The 25,986-nt window shown below is 43.2% G+C and overlaps 1 protein-coding gene across 1 annotated transcript in view; it reads left to right on the top strand.

Annotated features, from left to right (window-relative positions):
- The window catches only part of PCCA (propionyl-CoA carboxylase subunit alpha), a 376,803-nt gene that overhangs the window by 69,006 nt on the left and 281,811 nt on the right, over positions 1 to 25,986 (top strand). The window contains exons 5-6 of the mRNA XM_004577373.2: positions 15,899 to 16,012; positions 17,861 to 17,914. Coding sequence (XP_004577430.2) covers positions 15,899 to 16,012; positions 17,861 to 17,914 — 168 coding nt within the window. The remainder of the gene's footprint in view (positions 1 to 15,898; positions 16,013 to 17,860; positions 17,915 to 25,986) is intronic.

The following is a 25,986-nucleotide window of genomic DNA, read 5'->3' as shown; positions in this document are numbered from 1 at the left end:
ATTTATCTTTATTGGGAAGTCAGATTTATAGAGAGAAGGAGAGACAGAGAGAAAGATCTTCCATTCTTGATTCATTCCCTAAGTGGCCACAGTGGCCGGAACTGAGCCGATATGAAGCCAGGAGCCAGGAGCTTCTTCTGTTTCCCTCATGGGTGCAGGATCCGAAGGCTTTAGGCCATCCTTAACTTTTCCCAGGCCACAAGCAGGGAGCTGAAAGGGAAGTGGAGCCACTGGGACATGAACCTGTGCCCATACAGGATCCTGGTACTTACAAAGTGAGGACTTCAAGCCTCCGAAAAGTTCATTTTCAAAAAACAATTAAAATATAGCCTTTAGATATGAATGATAGTCATTTAAAAAATTGTAGTCATCTGGCATCCCTAAATATACAAAAGCTTTGGCCAGGAGGGACCACAAAGGAAGTGGAGTTGTCATGACAGCCAGTGAAGCCGGGGGGGGGGGGGGGGAAGGCCTCAGCAAAGCCTGCATCTGGGGCAGCAGCTTTGATCTGTGTCCGTCCTGGTGGTGCCCCGTGGATGCCCACCACGCTCACATCCACCTTGCCCTGCCCTGTCACCAGGATGGGTAATGTGGATCTTCAGAGATGTTGGATCCTGTTCTGGCTTCTGGAAATGTTGGTCTGTCACCGGGCTCTTCTGCATGAGCCTCTGCAGATCCCTTCCACAGCCCATCAGCGCCCTGCTTTGGTGTGTAGATACCAAATTCTGCTTTTCCCTGTCTTTGGAACAGTCTTTCCCTCATCCCAAGTCCTTTCTTCTGAACCTTGAACTCTTGAACCATTCCTTCCCCTTTTTACTTCTTTCTTGTTACTCTTGGTGTCTGCCCCTGGGTGTTCTAAGTCACATTCCTTTGAGCTAAATCAGGTAGTTCATCTTTGGTGGGTCCCCTGTTCTGAGATCTGCCACCTCCACATTTATTTTCTTGCTTCTGGCCAGTTCTGTCATTTCCAGTATGTCTATCAAATTTATGTGTATGAGGAGAATCAACTCCATGGTGCGTTCCATGTCCATGGCCTCCTCCATGTCTTCCAAGACCACTGTGGCCGTGACAGGCTGTTCACTGACAGACCTATCTAAAATCTGCCTCCCTCACCCATTTACTCACATTGCTTTTCAAATCTTTGGTCATGAGGTGATTGCCTTTCTGGTGTTCCATCAGTGATGTTTCTCTTCATGCTGAGTTGTTGATAAAGTCTTCCTCCAACAAATCTTATTCCTTCTCTCTTGAGGGTCGTGGATGACTGTGTCTCCTCTATCTTGTGAGCCATGTCAACTTTTGGGGTCAGTGTGTTCTTGGTTTTTCTGGGACTCCATGTAGCTGCTGCATGTTATGTTGGAGTTGGTCTGGGCCACAGCGCGTGCTGAGATCTTGACCCCGGATGCTGAGCGCCACCTACACTGCTGTCTTCGCGCCTTCGTTCTGTGCGACGGTCAGCTCTGTGATTGATCCAGCTCACATGCAAATAACTACTGAGATCAGGCGGTGACCACCCAGCTGGAGCGTGTCTAAGCATACCCTGGAAGTCTGCGTGTGCTGGGGTTTGGCAGTGCTTTCCTCTACAGATTGGCGGTGAGTGGCACTGAGCCAAGAGCACCTGCCTCAGCTCTTCTCACAAGATCACGTACTCATATATTTACATGTTTTCCTGGACTCTTGGAGCATCCTGACTGATACAGTTATCTGGACAGAAAAGCACTTCCTTTTATTTCTCCTAGGAAGAAAGTCTGTTTTTGGGTTCAGCCCAGGAATTTGTTACTTTTCTTCATCATGCTCTTCGCCTGCTTCCCTAACCTCATGAGCTTTTACTTTCGGTAAAGGATCGTGGCTTTCTGTTTCCACCTTGCTCCAGAGTGGTTGTCAACTGACTGGTACATCCAGGCCAACCTTGTGAGCCACGGGAACCACTCTCGCTTCTGTTTATCAGAGCGTGCTGGGATGCCATTGAATGCCCTGCCATGTGTCAGGGCTGCCTGGCCCCACGTGGTCTTGTAGGGCCAAATGCCTCACATGGTTTGACAGAAGATATAACTGAAAGTGTTGGGGGCCATAGGAGGGGCCAATGTTCACCAGCTTGCAAATGAAGATTAGGTATTTTAGTTTATTTCTATAAATATTCAGAAATATTGATCCCTGTGCAGTGTATAACCGTGACTTTCTGGCCCAGCAGTACTTGCTTGGCCATAATGGCCACCAGAGGAATCAAGTGATGATATAGAATGTCAGGTACCAGGACCTTGTTTTCTGCCATGCCTGGGGGAAAAGCCAGAAAAGCATTTCTAAGACAAGGGCTGGGTAATCTGTAAACTAAGAGTGAACTGTGTCTGTTTTATAAATAAAGCTTTGGTACCTCATCGTCATACTCTTTTGCTTGTGTATAGCCTGTGGTTGTGTGAATTGAGTAGTGTTGGTAGAGACTGTTGTCCCACAAAATCTAAAGTATTTACCACTTGGCCTTTCACTGACAAAAGTTTGCTGAATTCAGTTCTTACATGTGTGAAGTAGTTCACAGAGTCCCCTGAAGTGCAGAGGACGTTGGACACCCTAGCAGGGAAAGTTGACCTTCCCCTCCTCATCACACTTCACCATTATGGTACCCTGGGACGATCCTGGGGGTTCTTCCAGAGCTGTCTTAGAGGAACTGATGCCTTTTTTTGCACAAGCATCATGAGATACAGTCAACCCACAGTGGCACTGTGTCACCTTGCTCTTTCCTGCCTCTGTAGGTCATTTGGGTATGCCTCATTGGTGGAACCCAAGTCACAGGTATATATTCTAACTGTAGGGTTGTTGAGGATGGTTCCTTTTGTTTTCTTCTTAAGGCTTTTAAAAAATTGATTTGAACTACAGACATACATGCACACACCGAGAGAGACAGAATCTCTTATCTTCTAATTTAGCTTCCCAGATGTTCACAGAGGTTGGAGTCTGCAAGTCCATTCAGATGTTGCACATGAGAATAGGGACCTGACCGCCTGAGCCATCATTTCTACCCCCGGCGAAGCAGAGCCCTAGTTCCTAAGATCCTGGATGGGAGATGCAGACGTCCACGTGGCGCTGTACCCGAGCTGCCGAATCCTTTTGTTAGAGGAAAGGCAGCTGGAAGATGTGTTAGAATGGTCACTTAGTGAGTCCCGCTGCTGTGTTTGTGGTGCAAAGTTATCAGCACAGGTTGTCTCCAGGTCATGTAGCTTAGTGTTTTTCTTCTCTCCCTCTCGTGCCTGTAAATCAGACACAAATAAAAAATAATTGATAGTTATCCTTACCAGGGAAGTACTCCACATCATATAGAATTGTTTATGGATTAATACTGCTACAACTCCACTCAAGCAGAAAGTAGACCAGAAACCTTCTCCACACTTACTTGGAGTAGTAAGGGTGGTAAGATAGCTTACCACTCTCTCAAAGCTGCAGGTAGTAGAAACATTAGCATGGTGGCATTGCTTACCTCCTTTCAGATCCTACAGGGTGATGTGACCAGGCCTGTTTAGTGACAAATGTGCTGGGGTGTGTAACAGGTAAGGAACACAGGGCCGAGAAGAACTGTGCATGGTCTGAGGTTTACCTCTGCTTGCTAATGGGTTAGTCTTTCATAGGTATTGATAAAAATTAGAATATTCCTAGGTCAGAGATAAAGAACAGTGTAATTAGGTCTGGTTGCTGCAATGTCATGTTACAGACCATGGGAAGGGGAACAGATCCAGAATTTAGAGAAATGTTTATGTTTAGCTTATAGGTGATTTGTGAGTTGTACATTTCACTTTTGTTCTGATGCCAGTGATTCAAACTTACTTATTGCTGGAGGAGAGGCTGGTGAGCATGCTTGCCAGTTGGGCAGCCGTGTGTCAGGGAAAACAGTTACAGGAGAATCACTGTGTTCTGCGGAGCATCAGTGCCTGGAGTGTGTTCTGAAGGAGAGCATATGTGCGCGTGCTCATTTAACCTACACCCAAGAGACAGTTGGTGTCTTACTGGGAAATAATATTCCAGGGAAGGCTTTCATTAGCATTTGCAGGATTGGTGTTGTGGTGTAGTGGATAAAGTCATTGCCTTTAATGGTGACATCCCACCTGGGTGCCAGTGTGTGTCCTGGCTGCTCTACTTCTGACCAAGCTCCCTGCTAATGTGCCTGGGAGAGCAGCGGAGGGTCCAAGTGTTTGGGCTCCTGCACCCACGTGGGAGACACAGATGAAGCGTTTGGCTCCTGTCTTTGGCCTCTGTCTCTCTTTCTAACTCTTTCAAGTAATATCAAAAACAGATCTTATTTTATTGTATTGTTGTTGACAATCTTTACATAGTTAATTGCGGTTAAAAAAAAAGGTTCAGGGGGTAATAAAATTAAAAAAAAAGAAAAACATAACAGAAGAATAGGAAGATGAATAGATAAAGTATAAGTAGGTTTTAATTTTAATGTAATATTTAGGTTTTGGGAACATATTTTATCCTAAACTATACGTATTTTAGTGCTTTTTATGTTTAAAGTGTCTCATAAAATGAAGATAACAAAGTTTATTTTCATACAAAATGTTGTAAAGTGCCTGCATTGTTTTTCATCGCACTTACTTTCCATGAACATTTTCAAGACCCCTCATATGCAAGGATTTGAAAAATGTTTATTGCCAAAATAAATTGATATTTTAATCCTCCCCCAAAAAAACCAGATCTTTAGGAGAATCAAGCTGGTGGCATGGGGTAAGGATACATTTAAACAGATGGAGAATCATTATTCAGGGTGAAGCAGAGACAGCAGAATATAGGAAATAGGAGAGGACTGGCTAATGGTAGAGGGGCACCTGAGACTGACAGACACGGGAAGCAGTGGAGACAACAGAATGGTGTTGCAGTGACCGGATACCTCAGCGACAGTCAGTAGTGATCTGAGCTCCACTGGTGACCAGAGCTTCACCGGCAGCTAGGTGGGAAGTGGAGTACATGGGGAATTCAGGAAGTAAACCCAGAGAACTGCCCATCCTGCTGATCTGTTTGATCTGACAGGAGCAAATACAGAGCAGCAGACCCCAAGCAGGTGGTGCAGGAACAGGGTGGATACTCTACCCAGACTTTGCTCAGTGCCACATTGGGTGCCATTTTGTGTATGAGGTAAAGGCTGTGGGACTGGAAGGACAGTGGCAAGGTGCACACGCCCTAAGCCGCGAACAAACTCCCTTCTAGCTCAGTGTATTGCACTGGTCCCCAGGATCCACACAGAATAGGTCTGGGTAGCCACCGGCCTGAATGGCCAGCAGATCCAGAGCTCCTCCAGTGCCGTGTCAGGTGCCAGTTTGTACAGTGTTGCAAAGGCTGTGGGACTGGAGGGACAACGATGAGCTGTGCATGCAGTTAGCTGGGAGAGAACTCACTTCCTGTTCAGTGCATTGCTCTAGCCCACAGAGAAATAGTACCAACTTTGGTATGCTACAGGTCCCATCCAAAATAGGTCCCGGTGGACTTCAGACCTAATGGCTGGTAGGTTCTGGTAAGATGAGCACTACCAACAACCCGGTTGTTTAGACACCTGGTGTCTTCCTAATCCTGCGGACTATTCGAACTGGAAGTGGGAGAAAGGTTCCATGGGTAACGGAGCAGCTATAACACAGGATCACAGGCGATGGAGTGGTGAACCAGAAACTGGGGCTATGGAGATGGTGGTAGAAGCCTAATACAAGAGCCCAGGTCTGAAACTTGCTGGAGGGAGTGGCAGAAGTGACGACAAATGAAGAACTGGGTGCCAAACACAGTCAGTAAAACTGTAAACATGTGGGAGATGCAGCTTAGACACTTGCCATAAGGAAGAGGAATTATTAACCAGAAGTGCAATGACCAAGAGCAAAAGAAAAGACAGAGGCACAATGAATATTACTGAAGACTCCTCTGCATAGGAGTAACAGTCTTTGTCCACCTCAGAGTTAACTGAGGAAGACATGGAGAAAATGGAAGATAAAGAATTTTAAAAACTTGCTATAAAGTTTCTCATTGGGCCTGACGCAGTGGCCTAGCAGCTGAAGTTCTCCTCTTACACGACTGGGACACCATATGAGCACTGGTTCTAATCCTGGCAACCCCACTTTCCATGCTCCCTTCTTGTAGCCTGGGAAAGCAGTCGAGGACAGCCCAAAGCCTTGGGACCCTGCACCCATGTGGGAGGCTCCTGGCTCCTGGCTCCTGGTTCCTGGTTTTGGATTGATTCAACTCCATTGTGGCCACTTGGGGAGTGAATCAACAGATGGAAGATATTCCTCTCTTTCCCCCCTCTGTATGTCTGACTTTCCAATAAAAAAAAAGTAAAGGGCCCGGCAACGTGGCCTAGCGGCTGAAGTCCTCGCCTTGAACGCCCCGGGATCCCATATGGGCGCCGGTTCTAATCTCGGCAGCTCCACTTCCCATCCAGCTGCCTGCTTGTGGCCTGGGAAAGCAGTTGAGGACGGCCTAAGGCCTTGGGACCCTGCACCCGTGTGGGAGACCCGGAAGAGGTTCCAGGTTTCCTGGCTTCGGATCAGCGCGTACTGGCCGTTGCGGCTCACTTGGGGAGTGAATCATCGGACGGAAGATCTTCCTCTCTGTTTCTCCTCCTCTCTGTATATCCGGCTTTGTAATAAAATAAATAAATCTTTAAAAAATAATAATAAAAAATAAAATAAAAAGCGTTCTATAAACAGAAGCACATAGAAGAATTTAAGAATATGTCACACAGGAAATAGCAACACTAAAAGAAAATCAAGCCAAATTATTGCGAATGAAGGACACAATGGAGCAAATTAAAAATTCCATGGAAAGCCTCAATAATAGAATTAGCGAGGCAGAAGAAACAATCTCAGAATTGGAAGACATTTCCTTCAACAACAGGGAAATAATCTAAAAGCTTTAACAGTCACTCAGTCAGTCTAAGAAAAGTATTCAAGAATTAAGGGACTCTATTAAAAGGCCAAATGTACCAGTGATGAACGTTCCAGAAGGCACAGAAAGAGAAGCTGGGTCTAAAAATATATTCAACGAAATAATGAAGGAAAACTTCCTTAATATGGGGATAGATTGGGAAATAACATCCAGGAGGGGCACAGAACTCCTGTTAGGGTTGACTACAGGCGATCTTCATCACAGTACATGGTCCTCGAGTTCTCCTCCACTGAACATAAGGAAAAGATCCTTAAATGTGTTGGTGAAAAAAATCAATTGACATATAGAGGAACCCCAGTCATACTCACAGCTCATCCCTGAGAGGAAACTCTATAGACCAGAAGAGAATGGAGTGATATATTCCAGATTCTAAAGAGAAAAAATTGGTCAATCTAGAATAACGTACCCAGCAAAGCTTTCCTTCGTCTTTGAAAATGAAATAAAATTCTTCCACAGTAAAGAAAAGCTCAAGGAATACGCCTTTTCCAGACCTGCTGTACAAATGATACTTACAGATGTTCTCTTCACAGATAAAAGGAGTAGCGCCTACCAAAGCGAAAGGCAAATGTGGAGAACATCTCAGAAAATGACAGCAGAAGACTAAATCCAATAATGAAAAATGCATGGTTAAAATGACAGGACCGAATTACCACACATCCATATTAACCTGAATACAAATGGCTTCAACTCATCAATCATGTGTCATATATTAGTAGACTGGATCAAAAACAAAACCCATCTATCTGTTGCCTGCCAGAGACACCTCTCACAAAGAAACATCAATGGAAACTGTATCTTATGGATTTTGATGTTTTTATTTTCATTTCTTCAGAAAAGTTTTTTTCTCATATTAAATTCTTGTGTGACCCATAGGTCATGCAGTAGCATCATTTTCTTCAAGGAGGTTCTTGATTTTCCGGTCTTCAGTGACACATGAGTCATTCAGTAGCATGTTATGTAACTTGTTGGTATTGTAAATTTCTATTTTTCTTCTTGTTGATTTTGTTTTGTGGCTGTTCATTTGAGCAGATTATAGTAACTGTATAATGAAGACTGTCATATCCACATATGAAGATACAATGCAGTATGCATCTCTACTTCCAGATCAAAGATGGACTGTCAGTCAATCTGGTGAATATGTCTTGACGATAGGTTGCTGAACTCTCTGCCGTTGTCCCTACCTGCAATGTCAGGATACACTTAAATAGCATAATGAGGAACTTATGATTGTTTATGAAGGACTGTGCTATTGAAATGATATAGGGGGAATCAGTGGGTGGGAAGAGGCTTGGAAAGGGTGTAAGGGAAATCCCAGAGCCAATGGAACTGTGTGATAAAATAGTTTAAAACATGATTAAAAAAAAAACTTCAGGAAAAGAAAGGGGGGGAGGCCGAGTTGCAGAAAGGAGATGCGCACACAGATTGTGTATAATAGGGAGTTACAGAGATGCGACATGGAGATCTTTGGACTGCTGGTTCACTTCCCAGATGGACCAGCCTCAACTGGGCTGGGGCAAAGCCAGGAGCCAGTAACTTCTTCTGAGTTGCCTGTATTGGTGCCAGATGCCCAGGGCTCATGCCATCTTCTTACTGCTTTCCCAGGCACATTAACTGGGAGCTGGCTGGGAAACTCCTATCCCCTGAGTGACCTTTCCACAGCAGACAGATATCAGATGGGAACTGGGGTTTTACCTGGCATGTGTTAGGATAAAGTGCTTTTGACTTTCTTGTTTTTGTTAATAAAACTATGGGTGATATAATTTGGACTAAGATTTTCTGTATTATTTTTAGCAACCTCACCCAGCTTAAACTCCTTTGGCATTGACCATCATCTTGAAGAAGAATGTAGGAGTTTTGCATGACTGAAGGGGTCCACGTGTGTTCACAATGGTGTTTATGAGTGCAGGACTCCCTGGCAATCTTGTTTTCTCTAGCCACTTGGCCCTTTCCTGCTCAGGTACAATTTCCATTTTTCCATTCTTCTTCCTGTTTCCCAACTAGTTACAAGGCAGCTGTCTCTTGTGCCTATGAAAAATAGAAGCCTCTGAAGGAAAGTGCCTTGGATTTCTGCTGGTTTGTAAACCTACCTGCATTTGCCATTTGGAAGGAAACAGATGCTCCTCTACCTGTTACTTGTCTTTGAAGGGGTAGTTCTAGAATTTCCATAAAGAGCATCCATGCAGCATGTAACTGCAGGTTTTAGGAGCTTGTCTTAGAGCACATAGGATGCTTTCTTCCGTTTTGATCTTTTAAAGCCTTGATTATGTGCACGAGGGAAGATGATCTCTAATCTGCTCTCCTCCGTTGCCCAGCCCTTGCCACTTGCCCGCACCACTGTTTGCCAAAACCTCTTCACTCTGAATTATTTCATGTTGGTCCTTGTTTTGCATAGCTTCCTTCTGAAAGCATTTGTTCAGGTTTCTCCTAAGGTAATAAAACTAAGCAACACAAGCCGTTTGCCGACTATCACACTGCCGCTCCCACCTTTGCCTTTCTCCCCGTCCACTCTTGTCTGTGCTTCTTCTATATCCACAGGCCTTTTCATTGTGTTCTGGGCATCCATCTGCTCCACTGACAAGACTTTCACTAAGGCTTTGCTTGACGCTTGCTGTCTGCTTCTTCCCTTAACTCCTCCACACGCTCCCACGATGCTCCTGGAAGGAGTCAGTGCGGTGAGAATGCAGTTCTGGTCCTGCTGCTTCTCATTCTCCCGCTGCTTACTGAATCCTCATGAACGCATCCTTGCAGGACAAGCACTAGGAACACTGTTGTTTTGGTTCTAGAACTGATTCAGGATTAGCTCCCTTTTGTGATGTGAAAACAGGATAGTGGAAAGGCCTGGGAGTTTTGCAACTGACAAAAAAAACGTGTTCTTTTTTCCACTTTGAAAATTACAGAACAAAAATGAAGTTGCTAATTCTACCATAGAAAATAACAGTGAATAAATATATATTATGTTTTATCAAATGGAATCAAAAGAGAATGTAGTGTTTACTGTTTTGGCAGAATTGTTGTCTGGTGATCAAATTGCCTGTCTGTGAATGCTGTGTCAGGCTGCCACCCCGGAGAATGGAAGTGAGCAGGTCGAGCCCTCTGGCCAAGCCTTGCATGCAGTGACTGGGCTGTGGATGCCCTGGGCAGCCAGTAGAACTTGGAAAGATTTTCTTCACTGTGTCACTGTAACCACTAGACCAAATGCAGACCTCTGGTGTACAGTTTTTTTTCTTCATGAAAATGCAATCTATTTAAGAATAATGATAAGTGGAATATATTTTTTAGCATATTTGATAAATACAATCTTTTTGATAAAGCTTTAAAATTAAGGCAAATTTTAACTGATGAAAGGACTGGCATTGTGGAGTAAGGGTTAAGCTGCCACCTGCTATGCTGGCATCACATGTAGTTACCAGTTCAAACCCTGGCTGCTTCCCTTCTGAACCAGCTCTTGTTGATGTGCTTGAGATGGCCTAAGTTCTTGGGTTCCCTGCACCCGTGTGCCGACCTCGTTGGGACTCGCGCCTTTGGCACTGCCCAGCCCCAGCCCTTGCAGTCATCTCGGTAGTGAGCCAGTGGTGGGAAACATCTCTTCTCCCTTTCTCTTTGAAGCTCTGCCCTTCAAATAAATCTTAAAAATTTTTTTAAGCTACCCAAATCCACACATATACAATTATTTTTAAAAGGAAGATGAATTTTTTTTCAGTCCTGTGAGTTGAAAAACAGCCTTTGTTCTGCTGGCTTATTACTTGGAAAATCACAGGCTAATACAAGTCATTTTCCCCTGCAAAGTAAAAAAGTTGAAAATATAAAGCTGTAATGCTCAGGAAAACAAATAATCTGCTTCTGAAAACTCTGTTCATTTTCTGAGAATGGAAAAGTTTATGGAGGCTGTTATACTTAGTATTACTGCTTAAAATATCTTCCTTTTTGAAGCAGAGCCAGCAAATCCGTATTAATTGATGAGTTTACCTCAGCTTAGATGTTACATGATTGTTACACTTTTTACTTTAAAAAATTTATATTTTGAACATATTGGGCTTTTTGGTGCACAGGTACATCCAGTCTTCTTGACAGGGTGTTTTCATTCTTCGGATTAGCATCTGTGCTGTTTTAGGGTTTTGTATCATTAACTTAAAGGCGCTTTGTCTCACTTTTTGGCTGCTGCTGACCGTAGGCACCATTGTGGTCTTTTGGGACATGTGTATTGTCTTCCCCTTGTAGTGTGACTTGTTTCTGACAAACACAAAGGTCTCTCAAAGTTTGTCTGAAAATGGAATTTGACGACGAGATTATTTTGAACAAAACAATCTTTGAAAACCATCCATAGACTGAAAAATCTAACTTATTTATTTAAAAGAATAACACACACACAAAAGATGATATCTTCCAAGTGCTGGCTCAGCCCTGAAATGCCCACAGCAGCCGGGGCTGGGTCTGGGCGAAGCCAGGAGCTAGGAACTCCTTTTCTCCCATGGCAGGGATCCGAGTTCCTTGGCCATGCTCATCTGCCTTCCTGGGGGACAGTTAGCAAGAAGCTAAATGGGTAGACATTTTTTTTTAAGATTTATTTTTTTATTGCAATGTCAGATATACAGAGAGGAGGAAAGATAGGAAGATTATTTTGTCCACTGGTTCACTGCCCAAGTGGCCACAATGACTGGAGCTGAGCTAACCCAAAGCAGGAGCCAGAAGCTTCTTCCGGGTCTCCCACACAGGTGCAGGGTCCCCAGGCATTGGACCATCGTTGACTTCTTTCCCAGGCCACAAGCAGCGAGCTGGATGGGAAGTGACGCAGCTGAAAAGTGAAACAACGCCCATCTGGGGTCCTGGCAGATGCAAGGACTAGGATGTTGCACTGGGCCCTGGGTAGACATTCTTGACATGGGGTGCTAATGTATCAAGAACCTGGTTCACTCACTGTGCCATAATGTGCACCCCATGAGCTTTTTGATACTAGTGATTTTCCGTGAGCTGTCTGAAGTCATTTGTAGGAGAAAAGAAACCATTCTTCAAAACCTTTTTCTGTAAAGCACAAGCAGTCCTGACCTATCTTTGGTGTTTAATTTATTTGATTGAACAGTATTATTCACCCACTAAAATGTTAGACTGTAAGCCAGTTCTTAATCTGTTTATAGAGCTAGTGGTAATATCGGGCAAATGTCAAGATAATTAAACAAGGGTGTCAGCATTATGGCAAAGCAAGTTAAACCACAGCTTGCAACACTACAGTATCATACTGGGGTACCAGCTTGAGTCTGGGATGCTTGCGTCAGATCCTGCGGCTGTGTCTGCATCTGGGAAGCAGTGGAAGTTGGCCTGAGTATCTGCCTTTCTGCCATCCATGTGGGAGAGACTGTTGAAGCTCCTGGGTTTGGCCTGCCCTGGCCGATCTGTTGTGGCCATTTGAGGAATTAGCCAGTGGATCAGTGGGTGGAAATCTCTCTCTCTCTTGCTCTCTTTATACCTTTCCAAAAAACAATAATAATAAAAGATACAATTTTATGTAGGCGGGTTCTTCAAAAAGTCAATCAAAAATGCCTGCTAAGAAACAACTCTTCATGGATTTTTTTTTTTTAAAGATTTATTTTTATTACAAAGTCAGATACACAGAGAGAGGAGCAGAGACAGAGAGGAAGATCTTCCGTCCGATGACTCACTCCCCAAGTGAGCCTCAACGGGCCGATGCTGCGCAGATCCGATGCCAGGAATCAGGAACCTCTTCCGGGTCTCCCACGCGGGTGCAGTGTCCCAATGCATTGGGCCATCCTCGACTGCTTTCCCAGGCCACAAGCAGGGAGCTGGATGGGAAGTGGAGCTGCCAGAATTAGAACCGGCGCCCATATGGGATCCCGGGGCGTTCAAGGTGAGGACTTCAGCCGCTAGGCCACGCTGCCGGGCCCTCTTCATGGATTTTAAAATGGTTTACACAAAGCACACTTACATTTTAAGGAAATACGTCCTACTATTGATTAGGTGAGATAGCGAGTGTTGTCCTTGACCGATGAACTCCCCAGAGCCGGGGATGCTTGGGGCCTGGCTGGGCCTGAGCTGGATCCCGGGCACTCAGAGCAGCCTCCGGCAGGGGCAACGGGAAGCCAGTTACTGGCACCATCACTGATGCTTCCTGGGCGCGGCTCTAGTGGGAGACTGGAGCTCGGCAGGAGGGCCAGGCATGGAACCCCAGCCCCTCTGGGTGTGACTGGGTGTGCCTGCTGGGCTGAGTGCTCCTTCATCTTACCTTTGACATCAATTTCCCATCAATTTTTTTAAGTCCCCTCATCTGTAGTATTGTTACAAAAATGTATTTAGAGTAAAGGCTGGGAGTAAAAAATGTCAAGACCATCTTAAACCCTCTTTTTTCATTTTGGTGTGTTCGTTTTGAAATTTTGGACATATAAATAATACACACACGTTTTAAAATTTATTTTCCTCCAAAACAGCTGTCCAATGCTATAAGTATTGCTAAGATTCAGAAGACTAAATTTGTTAGATTTTTGCCTGTAAGAGTGATGTGTGGGCCCGGCGGCGTGGCCTAGCGGCTAAAAGTCCTCGCCTTGAAAACCCCGGGATCCCATATGGGCGCTGGCAGCTCCACTTCCCATCCAGCTCCCTGCTTGTGGTCTGGGGAAGCAGTCGAGGACGGCCCAAAGCTTTGGGACACTGCACCCACGTGGGAGACCCGGAAGAGGTTCCAGGTTCCCGGCATCGGATCGGCATAGCACCGGCCCGTTGCGGCTCACTTGGGGAGTGAAACATCGGATGGAAGATCTTCCTGTCTGTCTCTCCTCCTCTCTGTATATCCAGTTTTCCAATAACAATAAAATCTTTTAAAAAAAAAAAAAGAGTGATGTGAAGTAATTTCTCAAACTCTGAGACAATAGTCCTAACATTTAGTAATGAAGGTTATTAGATAAATGACCATCCGAGTGTGTCAATGTGCGAGTAAGGTTATAGTACATGATGCTGTGCTGGGGACAGTGAAGGCACGTCCTGAAGGCGTTGTCTCTGCTGTCCAGAGCCTGCAAACTGTAGCAGACAGGCTGAAGCCGTTACAATCATTGCTGGCTGGTGTGATTAAATGCCAACACTTCCCTGACTACCGTTGGAGTTCAAAGGAAAGGAGATTCATTGCAAGTCACAGTGCTTGAGAGCGACCCTGCAGTAGAACTGAGACTTTTGAATGCATCTTTAGTAATGGGTATCCTTGAGGGAAATAAATATAACCTTAAATAGACTTTATCCACACCTGGCTAACACGTTCTTTATAAAGAATCATTAAGTATTTGCCTTTTTTCTTTTCTTTCTTTCTTCTTCTTCTTTTTTTAACAGAAAAACAAGGAACAGAAACCATAGCCACACTTGCCACACAACAAAACTGATCAAAACTGGCAGGGACCCGAGCTGGCCAGAGTACAGTCGAGGGAGGGGTGTTGTGGACTGAGAGAAGCAGAGCCACTAGGAGTTGGGGTCTGCCAGGTGAGGGCAAGCGTGGCGGCCTGTCCTTGCAATTTTTATTGCTAAAGGAATTATACAGATGTTTGGGTATTTCTACTAAAATATTGATCTGTTAATTTTTTGAGCAATTATCTTTCTCATTTGAATATTCAACGTACTTTTAATTTTATTGGAAAATATTACTTAAAGAATAACCTGAACTTTTCATAAGGCTGCTTTTTAGTTTAGTTTTTAAAAAAGATTTATTAATTTTTATTGGACAGTCATATATGTGGAGAGGAGGAAGAGAGAAAGAGAGGAAGATCTTCCATCTGATGATTCACTTCCCAAGTGGCTGCAATGGCTGGAGCTGAGCCAATCTGAAGCCAGGAGCCCAAAGCCTCTTCTGGGTCTCCCACGCGGGTGCAGGGTCCCAGGGTTTTGGGCTGTCCTCAACTGCTTTCCCAGGCCACAGGCAGGGAGCAGGATGGGAAGTGGGGCTTCTGGGATTAGAACAGGCGCCCATATGGGATCCTGCCACATACAAGGCAAGGGCTTCAGCCACTAGGCTACCATGCCAGGCCCTTTAGTTTTAAAGATGTAATTTAAAATAAAGTGTCTTTAAAAAAATAAGTTCACAAATGAAGACAATACCTTGGAGATCTTTGGAGTATTTGTGGTCTGAAGAATCTTTCTTTTGGGAGGAGAGGGTTATACATATTCAGGCATATTTTACTATTCCAGTTTTATATATATTTTTTGTAAAAGAATTATACAGTGATTCATACTTTCCTAAACTGTTAGGAAAAGCCTTTGAAAAACACTCATCCCTTCAGCATTTTAAAAGTAAGTTCCTTTTAGAATTAGGAAACTTCCTCTTTCCCACTTGGAATATCCAGCCTTTGTGGTTTTATTCCCCAGAAAAAATAGATTTAAAACATTCTAAAGTATATTAAAATGGAGTGTACATTTCTGCATTTGAGTAGATTTAGAACTTAATATGCATACTGATTGTTTGAGGAATAAATGTGAAGTGGGTGAGGATAGAGTGTGCAAGCATTCCCATGAGTCAAGATTTCCTGGTTCGTGTGTTGTGATATTGAACTCTGTAGTCCTGGGCTTTAATTTGTGCCTGGTGCTGACCTGATGCTGTGCAGGGACACTCGCTGCCTCCCTCTGTTCAGTCCCTCTAATTATCCCAACTTCCTGGGGAGCTTGCTTAGAACTAGGCATGAGTGCTTGTTAGTTAAATATTGGGCTAGCCTGGCTCCGTGAAACAAGGCGGTTTTGATAGCTGATTTACGTACAGATGAGCAGACTAAGATGCTAAAGTTGTTTGCTGTGATTTTACTTAAGTGAGTGCCGGATATTATGGAAATTATTTGGTTAGACATTGGGAATTAGGCTTCATAAATGGAGTCGTCGGTAATACAGTTCCTGAGCTTGCGTGGCACTCTCTAAATGAGATGTCAGATTCGCAGTGTGGTTGTGTCGGGGGATGGCGGTGATTCTTTTTGTTGGGAGCATCTGTTAACGCGGAGTTTTGTCTCTTCAGGTTCACGTGAAAATGGCGGATGAGGCCGTCTGCGTTGGCCCTGCTCCCAGCAGTAAAAGCTACCTTAACATGGATGCCATCATGGAAGCCATTAGGAGAACCAGGTCCCAAGCTGTGAGTCTGAATGAATCTCCCTACTGCGGCTGTTTCATACGTAGTGAGCAGAAAGCCGGAGTTTATATTTTTTTTTTAAATGAGAAAGGATGATTGAAAATGCTGTTGCTGTTAGTTCACGTTGCATGAGTTAAATGTGGCCGAATTCGCTACTGGAAATCAAAGGCTCTGTAGCATCTGGCAGGGTCGGTCGCTGCTCCTGCAGGTGGCTGCTGGATTCAGCTTTCACACCAGGGAGCAGTTTCAGTTCATTTCCAAATTTGCTAGGAAGAAAAAAAAATCCCAATTAGTTTTTAGTATTAACCCCTTTGGCATAATAAGAGCATTAAAAAATAATCTGATTTACAAAAAGAACCTAAAAGACCCTGTTTAAAATCTTAGTCATTTGAAAATTATGAATATGTAAGAACATTTCCAAAAGTAAAAATAGTACATATAGTCATTTTTTCTTCATTTAATAGCCGCCAAATCCCTGCACCATATATAATTAAATCGTTAGCTCTCTTTATCTGCTTTTCTGCTTGAAGGAAGGAGAATCCTAGGAAAAAACAGATTCTGACATCTGGAGCAGTTGTTGTTGTTTTTTGAAATATCAGAAAACTAATTACACATAATGTTGAAAACCTTCAGAGTTATCTCTCAAATTAGATGGAAGCGGCCAAGATTGGTAATTAGCCCGCGGTGCTTCAATTACTGCTCACATTCTCTTGAAAGCAAATCTTTTAGTAAGATGCATGTTTAGATTAAAAAAAAAGCAGAATTCATGAACCAATATTATAGAAGTTTACAGTTTATTAGTACAGTTAATGAAGGAAAACTCTTTCAACCTTTTAACTATGGCTTGTCAAAATATAGTCCTTTAGTTGAATGTTTGTATAAAATGAAATTGGTGAAAGGAGCCCGCTTCCTGTGTGATGTAGTTTAAATTATTCTGCTCTATGTTTGGAAAACTCAGTTTAACATTTACCAATCTTTGATATGAAGCTACATCTAGATTATGATAATTGGCTTCTACAACAAGTTGACTTTCATTTTAGCAGAAATGTGTTCATTTTAGCATTTTTACTGGAAATGTGTTCAGCATTAGCACTGGAGTGGCTAATTTGTTTAGGCCATTGTGGCGGAGCCGAGACTGACTGACTTGAAGCAGGACTGTGAAACTGGTGGCACTGTGGCTAGTGGGTAGGAGAGCCTAGAGTAGCTGGGAATGGCTGTACTTGGAGTCAGGAGGGCGGCACGGAGGGTAGATGTTAGAAGGAAAACTCTAGAAAGTAAAACCAACCTCCATTTTAGTTCAGTTGCACAGAAAGAGCTCATTCTTAGTGCTCGAGTCTCTGAATGTGGCCGGGAAGGAAGTATGTTTGCTTAACACCCTGGACTTTGGAAACCAGCAATTTTGGTACTGTAAAGAAAAGGGGAATTTAGAGACTTTCATCTCCCTTTCCAGAGGTTCTTTCTGTGTAATTTAGAGACTTTCATCTCCCTTTCCAGAGGTTCTTTCTGTGTAATTATCTGATCCATTAGCCAGCCATTGGGAAATTCTTCAAACCTGCCCTGGAAGGTAGTCTCAGAAAAAGTTGGAGAGTTGGGAGTGAGCAAGGTAGCAGGTGCAGCTAGGTAGGAAGCTACACAGGTATGTGGCCCCGATTATGGCTGATACCAAAGCAGTGTGTGCAGCAGTGTGTGATAAACAGTATCATGGAATCTGACTTTGTACCCAGAAATGTGCATTAGGGGTTACTTTACTCAACGGTGCTTCAGCAGTAAACACATCAATGTTCTACAGGCTGTTTATAAAGGATTAGCAGGAAGAAAAAACTGAAAGTGCTTTTTCTTTTCAATTCTAAGGTACATCCAGGTTATGGATTCCTTTCGGAAAACAAAGAATTTGCCAAACGTTTGGTAAGTTTGTGACGACCGCCATCTGATTAGATTTCGGACAGCAGGGTGGTGATGGGGCCTTGTAGATATGGCTCATGATGCATTCTAGAACTTCAGAGGACTTAGCAGCCTTTCAGGGTTGTTTGTGAACAATGAAGAGCTCTTATTCTGTAACTCAAGGCTTGATTTGAAGAATTTTTCCCATAAAAATGGAAAAATTATGACATTACACTTGAGGAATGATGTCTAGTTTATCGTGTATTGCCTGGTTTTTGAGTTGTAAAAACTTGGGGATGTGAAGTGCAAGTATGTGAGGAAGTTTAGTGATTTTAACTTATCCCCAAATGTGGAATGTGAAGTCACAGGTTAGTTTAATCTTTAATCACGAATTGTGGCACTTAATATCGAATCTTATCGTCTCTTCTATTTTGTAAGTTTTTTTTCTTTTGTTAAAATTATGTGAGTGTCTTAGTATCTCTACTTTAGTTCTTAAGTATTAAACCATGTTTAAAAATCTGATTGGATAAGTTTTGTATTAATTTATTCAGATATAGTATACTTTTTTTTGCTTCTGTGGCATGCTTCTAATTTTTTCTTCTATGGACTATAATTATTTCTGAATGTTATTTCTAAATAAAATTTCCACCTGGAATAAAAACATTTAACTTGAAACAAACAATTATTAAGATAATGGAATTCTAGCTTTGAATTGTCTGTTTCTGCCAGCGTACTATATGATCTAAAAACTAAGCCCTGAATACTAACCAAAGGCCTTGGAAGGTTTTCAAGGAGGGTGAGTTAGGGGACAATGTCCAGAGCTCCAGAGTGACCAGGTCTGAAGCAGCGTGTTACAGCTTTTGCTTTTTATATCCCTGTGTATTTCTATTTTTTTGGTCTTCCTTGGAATTTTGATGGATGTTCTGCTTTCAGAAATCATTTCAAGTAATACTTATATTTATGTGTACATGGGCAATTTAATATTTTAACATGAAGCTCATATAGCTGAGGAGTCACCACGCTGTAATGCACATGGTGATTGCACCCTGCTGCCTCTGTTAGTAAATAAAGGCTTATTGCAGCACAGCCGTGCTCATTGCTTTGTGTGTTGTCCATGACTGCTTTTGCTCTATCTCAGTAGGACTGAATGGATGTGGCAGAGAGATCTGACACGCCATGCCTAAAATACTTACTTATAGGAAATACTTACTTACTTTTTTATAGAAAAGCTTGGAAAATTGGGATAGAAGAATATCAGATGCAGGAAAAAGTGACATGGTCATCATGAATTTATTCACTCACTTATAAATGCTTATTTTTCTTTATATCCAGACCATAAAATGGGTCCTGCTCAGGAGAAGTGCTCTATTAAGTGGAAAAAAATTCCATGAATTAAAAAAATATTTTTGAGTGGCATAGAGACTCATAGGGAGTGAGCTTGTACCTGCTGTTCCCCCCCTTCCTGTCTGCCTATCTCCCTCCTCCCAGGGCCCCAGCAGCTGGGACCCATGTGCTTGGAACAAGGACTGTACTCCAGGTCTTCTTCATGGATGGCAAGAACTCGGTCCTCCCCGGCTCTGTTTTAGCAGGAAGCTGGGGCTGGAGTGAGGACAAGGAATTGAAGCCAGGCACCCTAAAGTGGGATGTGGACTTCTTTACCTCTGGGCTGCAGGCTCTCTGTCCAGTTTTTTGGAAGGCCCTGGTTGTAAGCACTTTCCTCTCACCCCTTTTCTTTCTGACTGCTGTCTTCTGTTTCCCTTTATCCGTCGTGTGCCCCTTCCCATAGCATTCCCAGACATGACTCGCCTGTCCACGGTCTCCTTCCCTCTCTTTCCTCAGTCTGCCCACCATCCCGTCTTGCCATAGTTCCAGCAGTCCTTAAAAGTACAGACCATTGGTTACTCCTACTGGTAAAGATTTCTGTATACTTCTGCTGGAAAGTAATTTCTTCCCACTGACATCTAGAGGATAAAAAAATTTTCAGTATCTTGATTGGCTTGCTACTGTTTGGATCATGTTAGCACTGCTTCTGTGCCTTAATGTCTGCCTCAAGATGGGAGGCTTGATTTTATCCATCTTTGTATCCCCTCTGTCATTTATCCTGTTTATCCTATCATGCATTATAAATCTGATGGTTGTGGAAGGATTAAATATTGTTATAATATTCGACTTGAAAGAAAACTTTCTTCCTGTGACAGAAACTGCTGGTTTGTAGCTGGAAGGCGGTACTGCTCTGTGTCTTGTTTGCTATGAAAATTTGCAGGTAGTAATTAAGAAACCCTCCCCCCCCTTTTTTTGTCTATCAGGGCAAAACTCTGATTTAGGATATAATTTTCATAGCAAATTAACTTTTTCCACCAGAGTGCCCATTAAGATGACCCTTTTTAGAATACTGGTCCTAGCCGGCAAGTGCTATGAAAGTATCCCAATTAAACAGAATTGCTCACAGATTTTGTTACGCCATGTAAGCATTATCTGTGTGATTGCTGGCCAGCCATTGAACTTTGATGATTTTTATCCCAGCCTGGGAATATCAGAAATCTGATGACACCAGAGACATGGTGTCCTCGCCGCGTTGGAAGCAACTTCCCATGAGAAAGATTAGCAAAAGAATTAAAACATTTACTTCTTTGTAGCTTGTACTGTGGGGTTCTTTTGTTGTAATATTATACCTTATACTTGAAATTTAGTCAAATGTAGCTTTTTTTGTTTATTGAAAAATTCTTTGTTTTCCATCTGATTTATTATCGTTTTTACTTCATATTTATGAATAAAATGATTTTTTCTGAGTAATTGCTATACAAATGCTTTAGAAAGTAGGTGAGTCTAGATTTCACCTACTATTAAAAATACTAAGCTTTTAAAAACTAGCAGTTTGCTTTTTAAAAATGTATTTGGTACACAGCCCGGGTTGTTTAGGGCTGCTTGCATTCCTCACCAGAGGACGGGACTCGGAGCTGCTGGTCCGCTCTAATCCAGCTCTCTGTCAGTGTAGATTCTGGAAGGTTGGGTGATGATGGCTCAGATGGTAGATGCAGTGGTGATGATGTCACCTTGTGGAGACTGCGTGGAGTTCTGGCTGCTTCTGCCTGGTCTGGCCTGGTAGGGTCTGTTCTGGGCATCTGGGAAGTGAACCAGTGGGTGGAAGAGTTCTCTTTCCCTCCCTCCCTCTCCATCTCCCTCTTCACCTCCCTCTCTCCCTCTCTGTTTCTCTCTCTCCCTCTTTCCTTCTGTCTCTTCTCTCCCCTGTCTCTCCTTGTGTCTCTTCCATCACTCTGATTCAAATACTTTCTTCCACTTAGCTTAGAATAGTCAAAGGCTTAATGCTCCAGTAAGCAGAGTTTAAAAAATAAAAAGTTTAACAATAGATGTAGTTCAATAGGAGAATAGTCAAGGGCTATAAGCAATAATCAAATGAAGAGACGTGCAACTTATAAAATAAAATTTCGAAGTCACAAAATCATTAAAACTGTAGTAGTACATGTAATTCCTATCAGTTGATTTGAAAAAAAATTAAAAGAGAGGTTACATTTAAAATACAGTTTTTAAAAATCAAAAACATAAAAAGAAATGCTCTGCTTCTCAGATTTTATGCAGATAGTTAAAAAATCATTGATTTACTTATTTGAGAGGCACAGAGGCCAGATGCAGGAGCCAGAGTCAGGAATCATGCTTGCCTTCTCTGCTGTGGGTGTAGCGAGAGCTCAGCACGAAGGCCCTGTTGCCAGGCAGACTGCCTTCAGGACTGTGCGTCCCAGTGATGATGCCTTAGTACATGTGGACTGTGCGTCCCAGTGATGATGCCTTAGTACGTGTGGACTGTGCGTCCCAGTGATGATGCCTTAGTACGTGTGGACTGTGCGTCCCAGTGATGATGCCTTAGTACATGTGGACTGTGCGTCCCAGTGATGATGCCTTAGTACGTGTGGACTGTGCGTCCCAGTGATGATGCCTTAGTACGTGTGGACTGTGCGTCCCAGTGATGATGCCTTAGTACATGTGGACTGTGCGTCCCAGTGATGATGCCTTAGTACATGTGGACTGTGCGTCCCAGTGATGATGCCTTAGTACGTGTGGACCAGTTATTAATGAAATCTTTAGGGGAATGAGAGCAGCGCATTTAGTGATTTTGTCAAATCAAGAGTTTGTTATAGTAATGTGCATGTACAAGACCCTGTGGTTTATAAAACAAGTAATGTGCATGTACAAGACCCTGTGGTTTATAAAACACTTGGTCATGAATGGTTTTGCTTAGAGTATACAAACATTGAAGCTGCAGATTATAAACCATTTTTAGCAGATGGAAAATAACCTTCCATGTTGTGACTTGCTCCATCTTGCTATAGTAGTAAGTAACAGAATCAGGACTTGACTTGTGCTCTCCCTGTAAGCACACGCACTCAGAAATAGTGTAACTCACTTGCTTCTGTTGGAGGAGGAGCAAATGGTCCTTGCAATGTTAAGGTCAAACACTGTGAAGACCTTAAGCAGAACCCGTGCTGTGCTGCTTCCGTTACTGTCAGGTGGTAGGAAACGTGTGAGGAGGAGCACTTGCAGGAAAGCCTCTTGCTAGCTCACTGGCCTTCAGTTGTGTGGTCCAGGGGGCGTGCATTGTAATGTGTTGTAAGTACTTTGATACTAAAAGTCTAATGTTGATAAGTTTACCAGTGACCTTGCTAATTTAACTATTGTTTATAGTGAATTTAAAATGATATTTTACTCATATTTGGATTTTTTTCCTTTGGTGAAGAGAATAGTTAGACCTTGCAAATCCAGTTGTTAATAACTCTCTTTTTTAAAAGATTTATTTTATTATTTTTTTTTATTAGAAAGTCAGCCTTACAGAGAGGAGTAGAGATAGAGAGGAAGATCTTCCATCTGTTGATTCACTCCCCAAGCAGCTACCACAGCCGGAGCTGAGCCGATCCAAAGCCAGGAGCCAGGAGCCCAAAGCCTCTTCTGGGTCTCCCATGTGGGTGCAGGGTCCCAAGGCTTTGGGCTGTCCTCAACTGCTTTCCCAGGTCACAAGCAGGGAACTGGATGGGAAGCAGGGCCATTGGGATTAGAACTGGTGCCCAAATGGGATCCCAACGGGTTAAGGGGGAGGACTTTAGCCGCTAGGCTACTGTGCCAGGCCTGTTAACAACTCTTACGGTCTGTAACCTGGGATGTACGTGTAAGTATGTATTGTGTGTGATTCTTGATGGCAAGTTACAATGTATTTTATAGACATCTGGTTTTAACTACATAAATTTTCTCATTAGATTTTTCAATTTAAAAGGAGACTTGTGGTTTTAGTATATTAAAATATTCAATTTTGAGCATGTAAATAAACCTTTTTTGTGAATAAAACCATTTATTTGAGATTTCTTTGCTGGAAGAAATTTAAAGGAAAGTGGGTGAGACCATCGTTTCCAAAATTTCTTTTTATTATTCCTGTATCTGGGGGAAGGCAGAAGATAAGGGGAGAAGCTGCACCCAGCCTCCCAACCACCTCAGTACCCGGATGTGGGCAATGGTCACCCAAGATCATCTCAGGGTCCCGATGTGGAGAATGTTTTGAGAGTTCTACACAAGTGGTTTCCAGAGCTCTGATAAGCTGTTGATCTTGCTAATCCAAAGATGAGGAAATCCTTCCAAGGTCCATTGGTTGACATAGTCCACCTTAGAATTCCCATTTGCCCAGATATTTGCTGTCAACACCTGGCTGGGATAGTTGACCAGTTTGTTTTGTCCGCCCTCCTCTGCTATGGTACCAGATGTCCTCTGCAGGTCCCAGTGGACTGCCATATCTTCTATACGTGTCTGGTAAAGCATGTAAAATTTTAGGAATTTATTTTTTATTATTAAATTTTTAAAAAGATTTGTTCATTTTTTTATTTGAAAGTCAGATATACAGAGAGGAGGAGAGACAGAGAGGAAGATCGTCTATCCCCATTGATTCACTCCCCAAGTGGCTGCAATGGCTAGAGCTGAGCCAATCTGAAGCCAGGAGCCAGGAGGTTCTTCTGGGTCTCGCACACAGGTACAGGGTCCCAAGGCTATGGGCCAACCTCGACTGCTTTCCCAGGCCACAAGCAGGGAGCTGGGTGGGAGGTGGAGCCGCCGGGATTTTAGCTGGGATCCCAGTGTGTACAAGGTGAAGACTTAAGCTGCTAGGCTATGATGCTGGGCCCAATTTTAGAAAATTTAGATCCTATGGCTATATTGAAATGTAAGATTTCTTTCTGTTTAAGAGCCTCCTACCCCATTGCTCCGTTTAGATCCATAGATGCCACCTTTCATGCCAGATTCAGCTTCTGCCGTGGAGCGTGTTTCCGTGTGCCCCCCTGGCACTTTGCCGTGGATTGCTTGTGTAGGTACTGCTACTTGCTGATGTTGGGTTCTAACTGTGGGGAAAAAAAGTGGTGTAGAGCTTTTCTAATAAAGAAGTGGTTCCCAGGCTCTTAGAAATATGTATGGAATGCCTGTCTGTACATGAATCTGCACCATTTTTACTTTATCTTCCTGAAAACTTAGAATGTTTTTGTAGAAGGGAAAAGAATCCTTGAAAGGTTGAAGAAATGCCTTACTCAGTGTCACTCAGCTGGTAGATGGACGTCTGGATTCTGTGTGCGGTGGATTCCAAACTGCTTTTGTGACAAATTGGAACCAGGCCGGGGGTTCTGGTTTGGGGGTGGAGTAGGGGATAATTAGGAGTGGTTGAGATTTGTGTGACTGTTGGTGGAGTTTTAAGCTCTCTTGCCCCTTCTCTCATTGATGCAGCGTAGTTGTTTTCCTTGTGATCCTGGCTGTCAGCTGAGGGGTCTCCTGGAAGGATTGCCCGACTTCAGGGGCCTGAAGGAGCTGCTGACGCCCTTCAGCTCTGCTTGATGTTCCTGGGTAGAACGCAGTCTCTGCGGACCTGCAGGAGAAGGTTGTGTAATCTTTTCCTAGTGACGGTTTAGTGTACTTCTTTCTTTTTATTAGTCTTTTGTTTTTGTCCTTAGTTGGCCTTATTATTTTAATACTAGTTTTATTGCGATATAGTTCACATACTATGCTCATCACTTTTTTTAAGATTTATTTATTTTTATTGGAAAATCAAATATACAGAGAGGAGGAGAGACAGAGAGGAAGATCTTCTGTCCGATGATTCACTCCCCAGGTGGCCGCAAGGGCCGCAGCTGAGCCAATCCGAAGCCAGGAGCCAGGAGCTCTTCCAGGTCTCCCATGCAGGTGCAGGGTCCCCAGGTTTTGGGCCATCCTTGACTGCTTTCCCGGGCCACAGGCAGGGAGCTGGATGGGAAGCGGGGCTGGAGATCAGATGTAGACATTTTGTAGTTGGTTAGTCCAGTCTCCCTTCCAGCCACTGGGTTGTGGTAATATATGCCTCACATAATAAATTCCATATATAAGGTCAATGCAAACATGTTTGAAATGTGTTAGGGTATTGTTTTCATTAATGATCCCAGTATCTTTAAGTTAAAATTAAGACTCTTTGTATTTTGGGCCATGTTGTAATGTATAATTTCTTGACCAGTTTTTAATTCGGTTGTGTAGCTTAGTGTTGCGGAATAAGTGTCTGGGTCCTTTATATAATCTAGCTAAAAACCATTTGTATAAATTGCATCATTGTACATATTTCCTCCCCTTATGTGGTTCCCTTTTCATTTTCTCAACAGTACACATGTTCCTCGATTTCTGATGGGTTATGTCTTGTTAAACCTATTGTAGGTTGAAGGACCCTGGAGTTGCAGGTGAATTTAATACACGTGTTAACCTCCGGAAGATCATATCCTGGCTGCACAGCAGAGCTGTGGTTGTTTGCCTGTTCATGATCCCATGGCTGGCTGGAAGCTGGGCTGCCTGCCGCCCGGGGTCGTGGTGGGATTGTGGCTGGAAGCTGGGCTGCCTGCCGCCGCCCGGGGTTGTCGGGGAGCACGGTCCTATGCAGCTTTCACTCTCAGGGAAAGCTCACCATTCAAACGGAAGTGGAGTGTCCACTGAATGTGTATTACTTCTGTATCATTGTAAAGGCGAAAAATTACAGGTCAACCCATTGAAAATCAGACTTCAATTTTTTAAAAGCAAGATTAATTTTAAAAATATTTCTT

The sequence above is a fragment of the Ochotona princeps genome, chromosome 12 (genome assembly GCF_030435755.1).
Source record: "Ochotona princeps isolate mOchPri1 chromosome 12, mOchPri1.hap1, whole genome shotgun sequence".
NCBI lineage: Eukaryota > Metazoa > Chordata > Mammalia > Lagomorpha > Ochotonidae > Ochotona > Ochotona princeps.
This window is presented reverse-complemented; position numbering and strand designations above follow the sequence as displayed.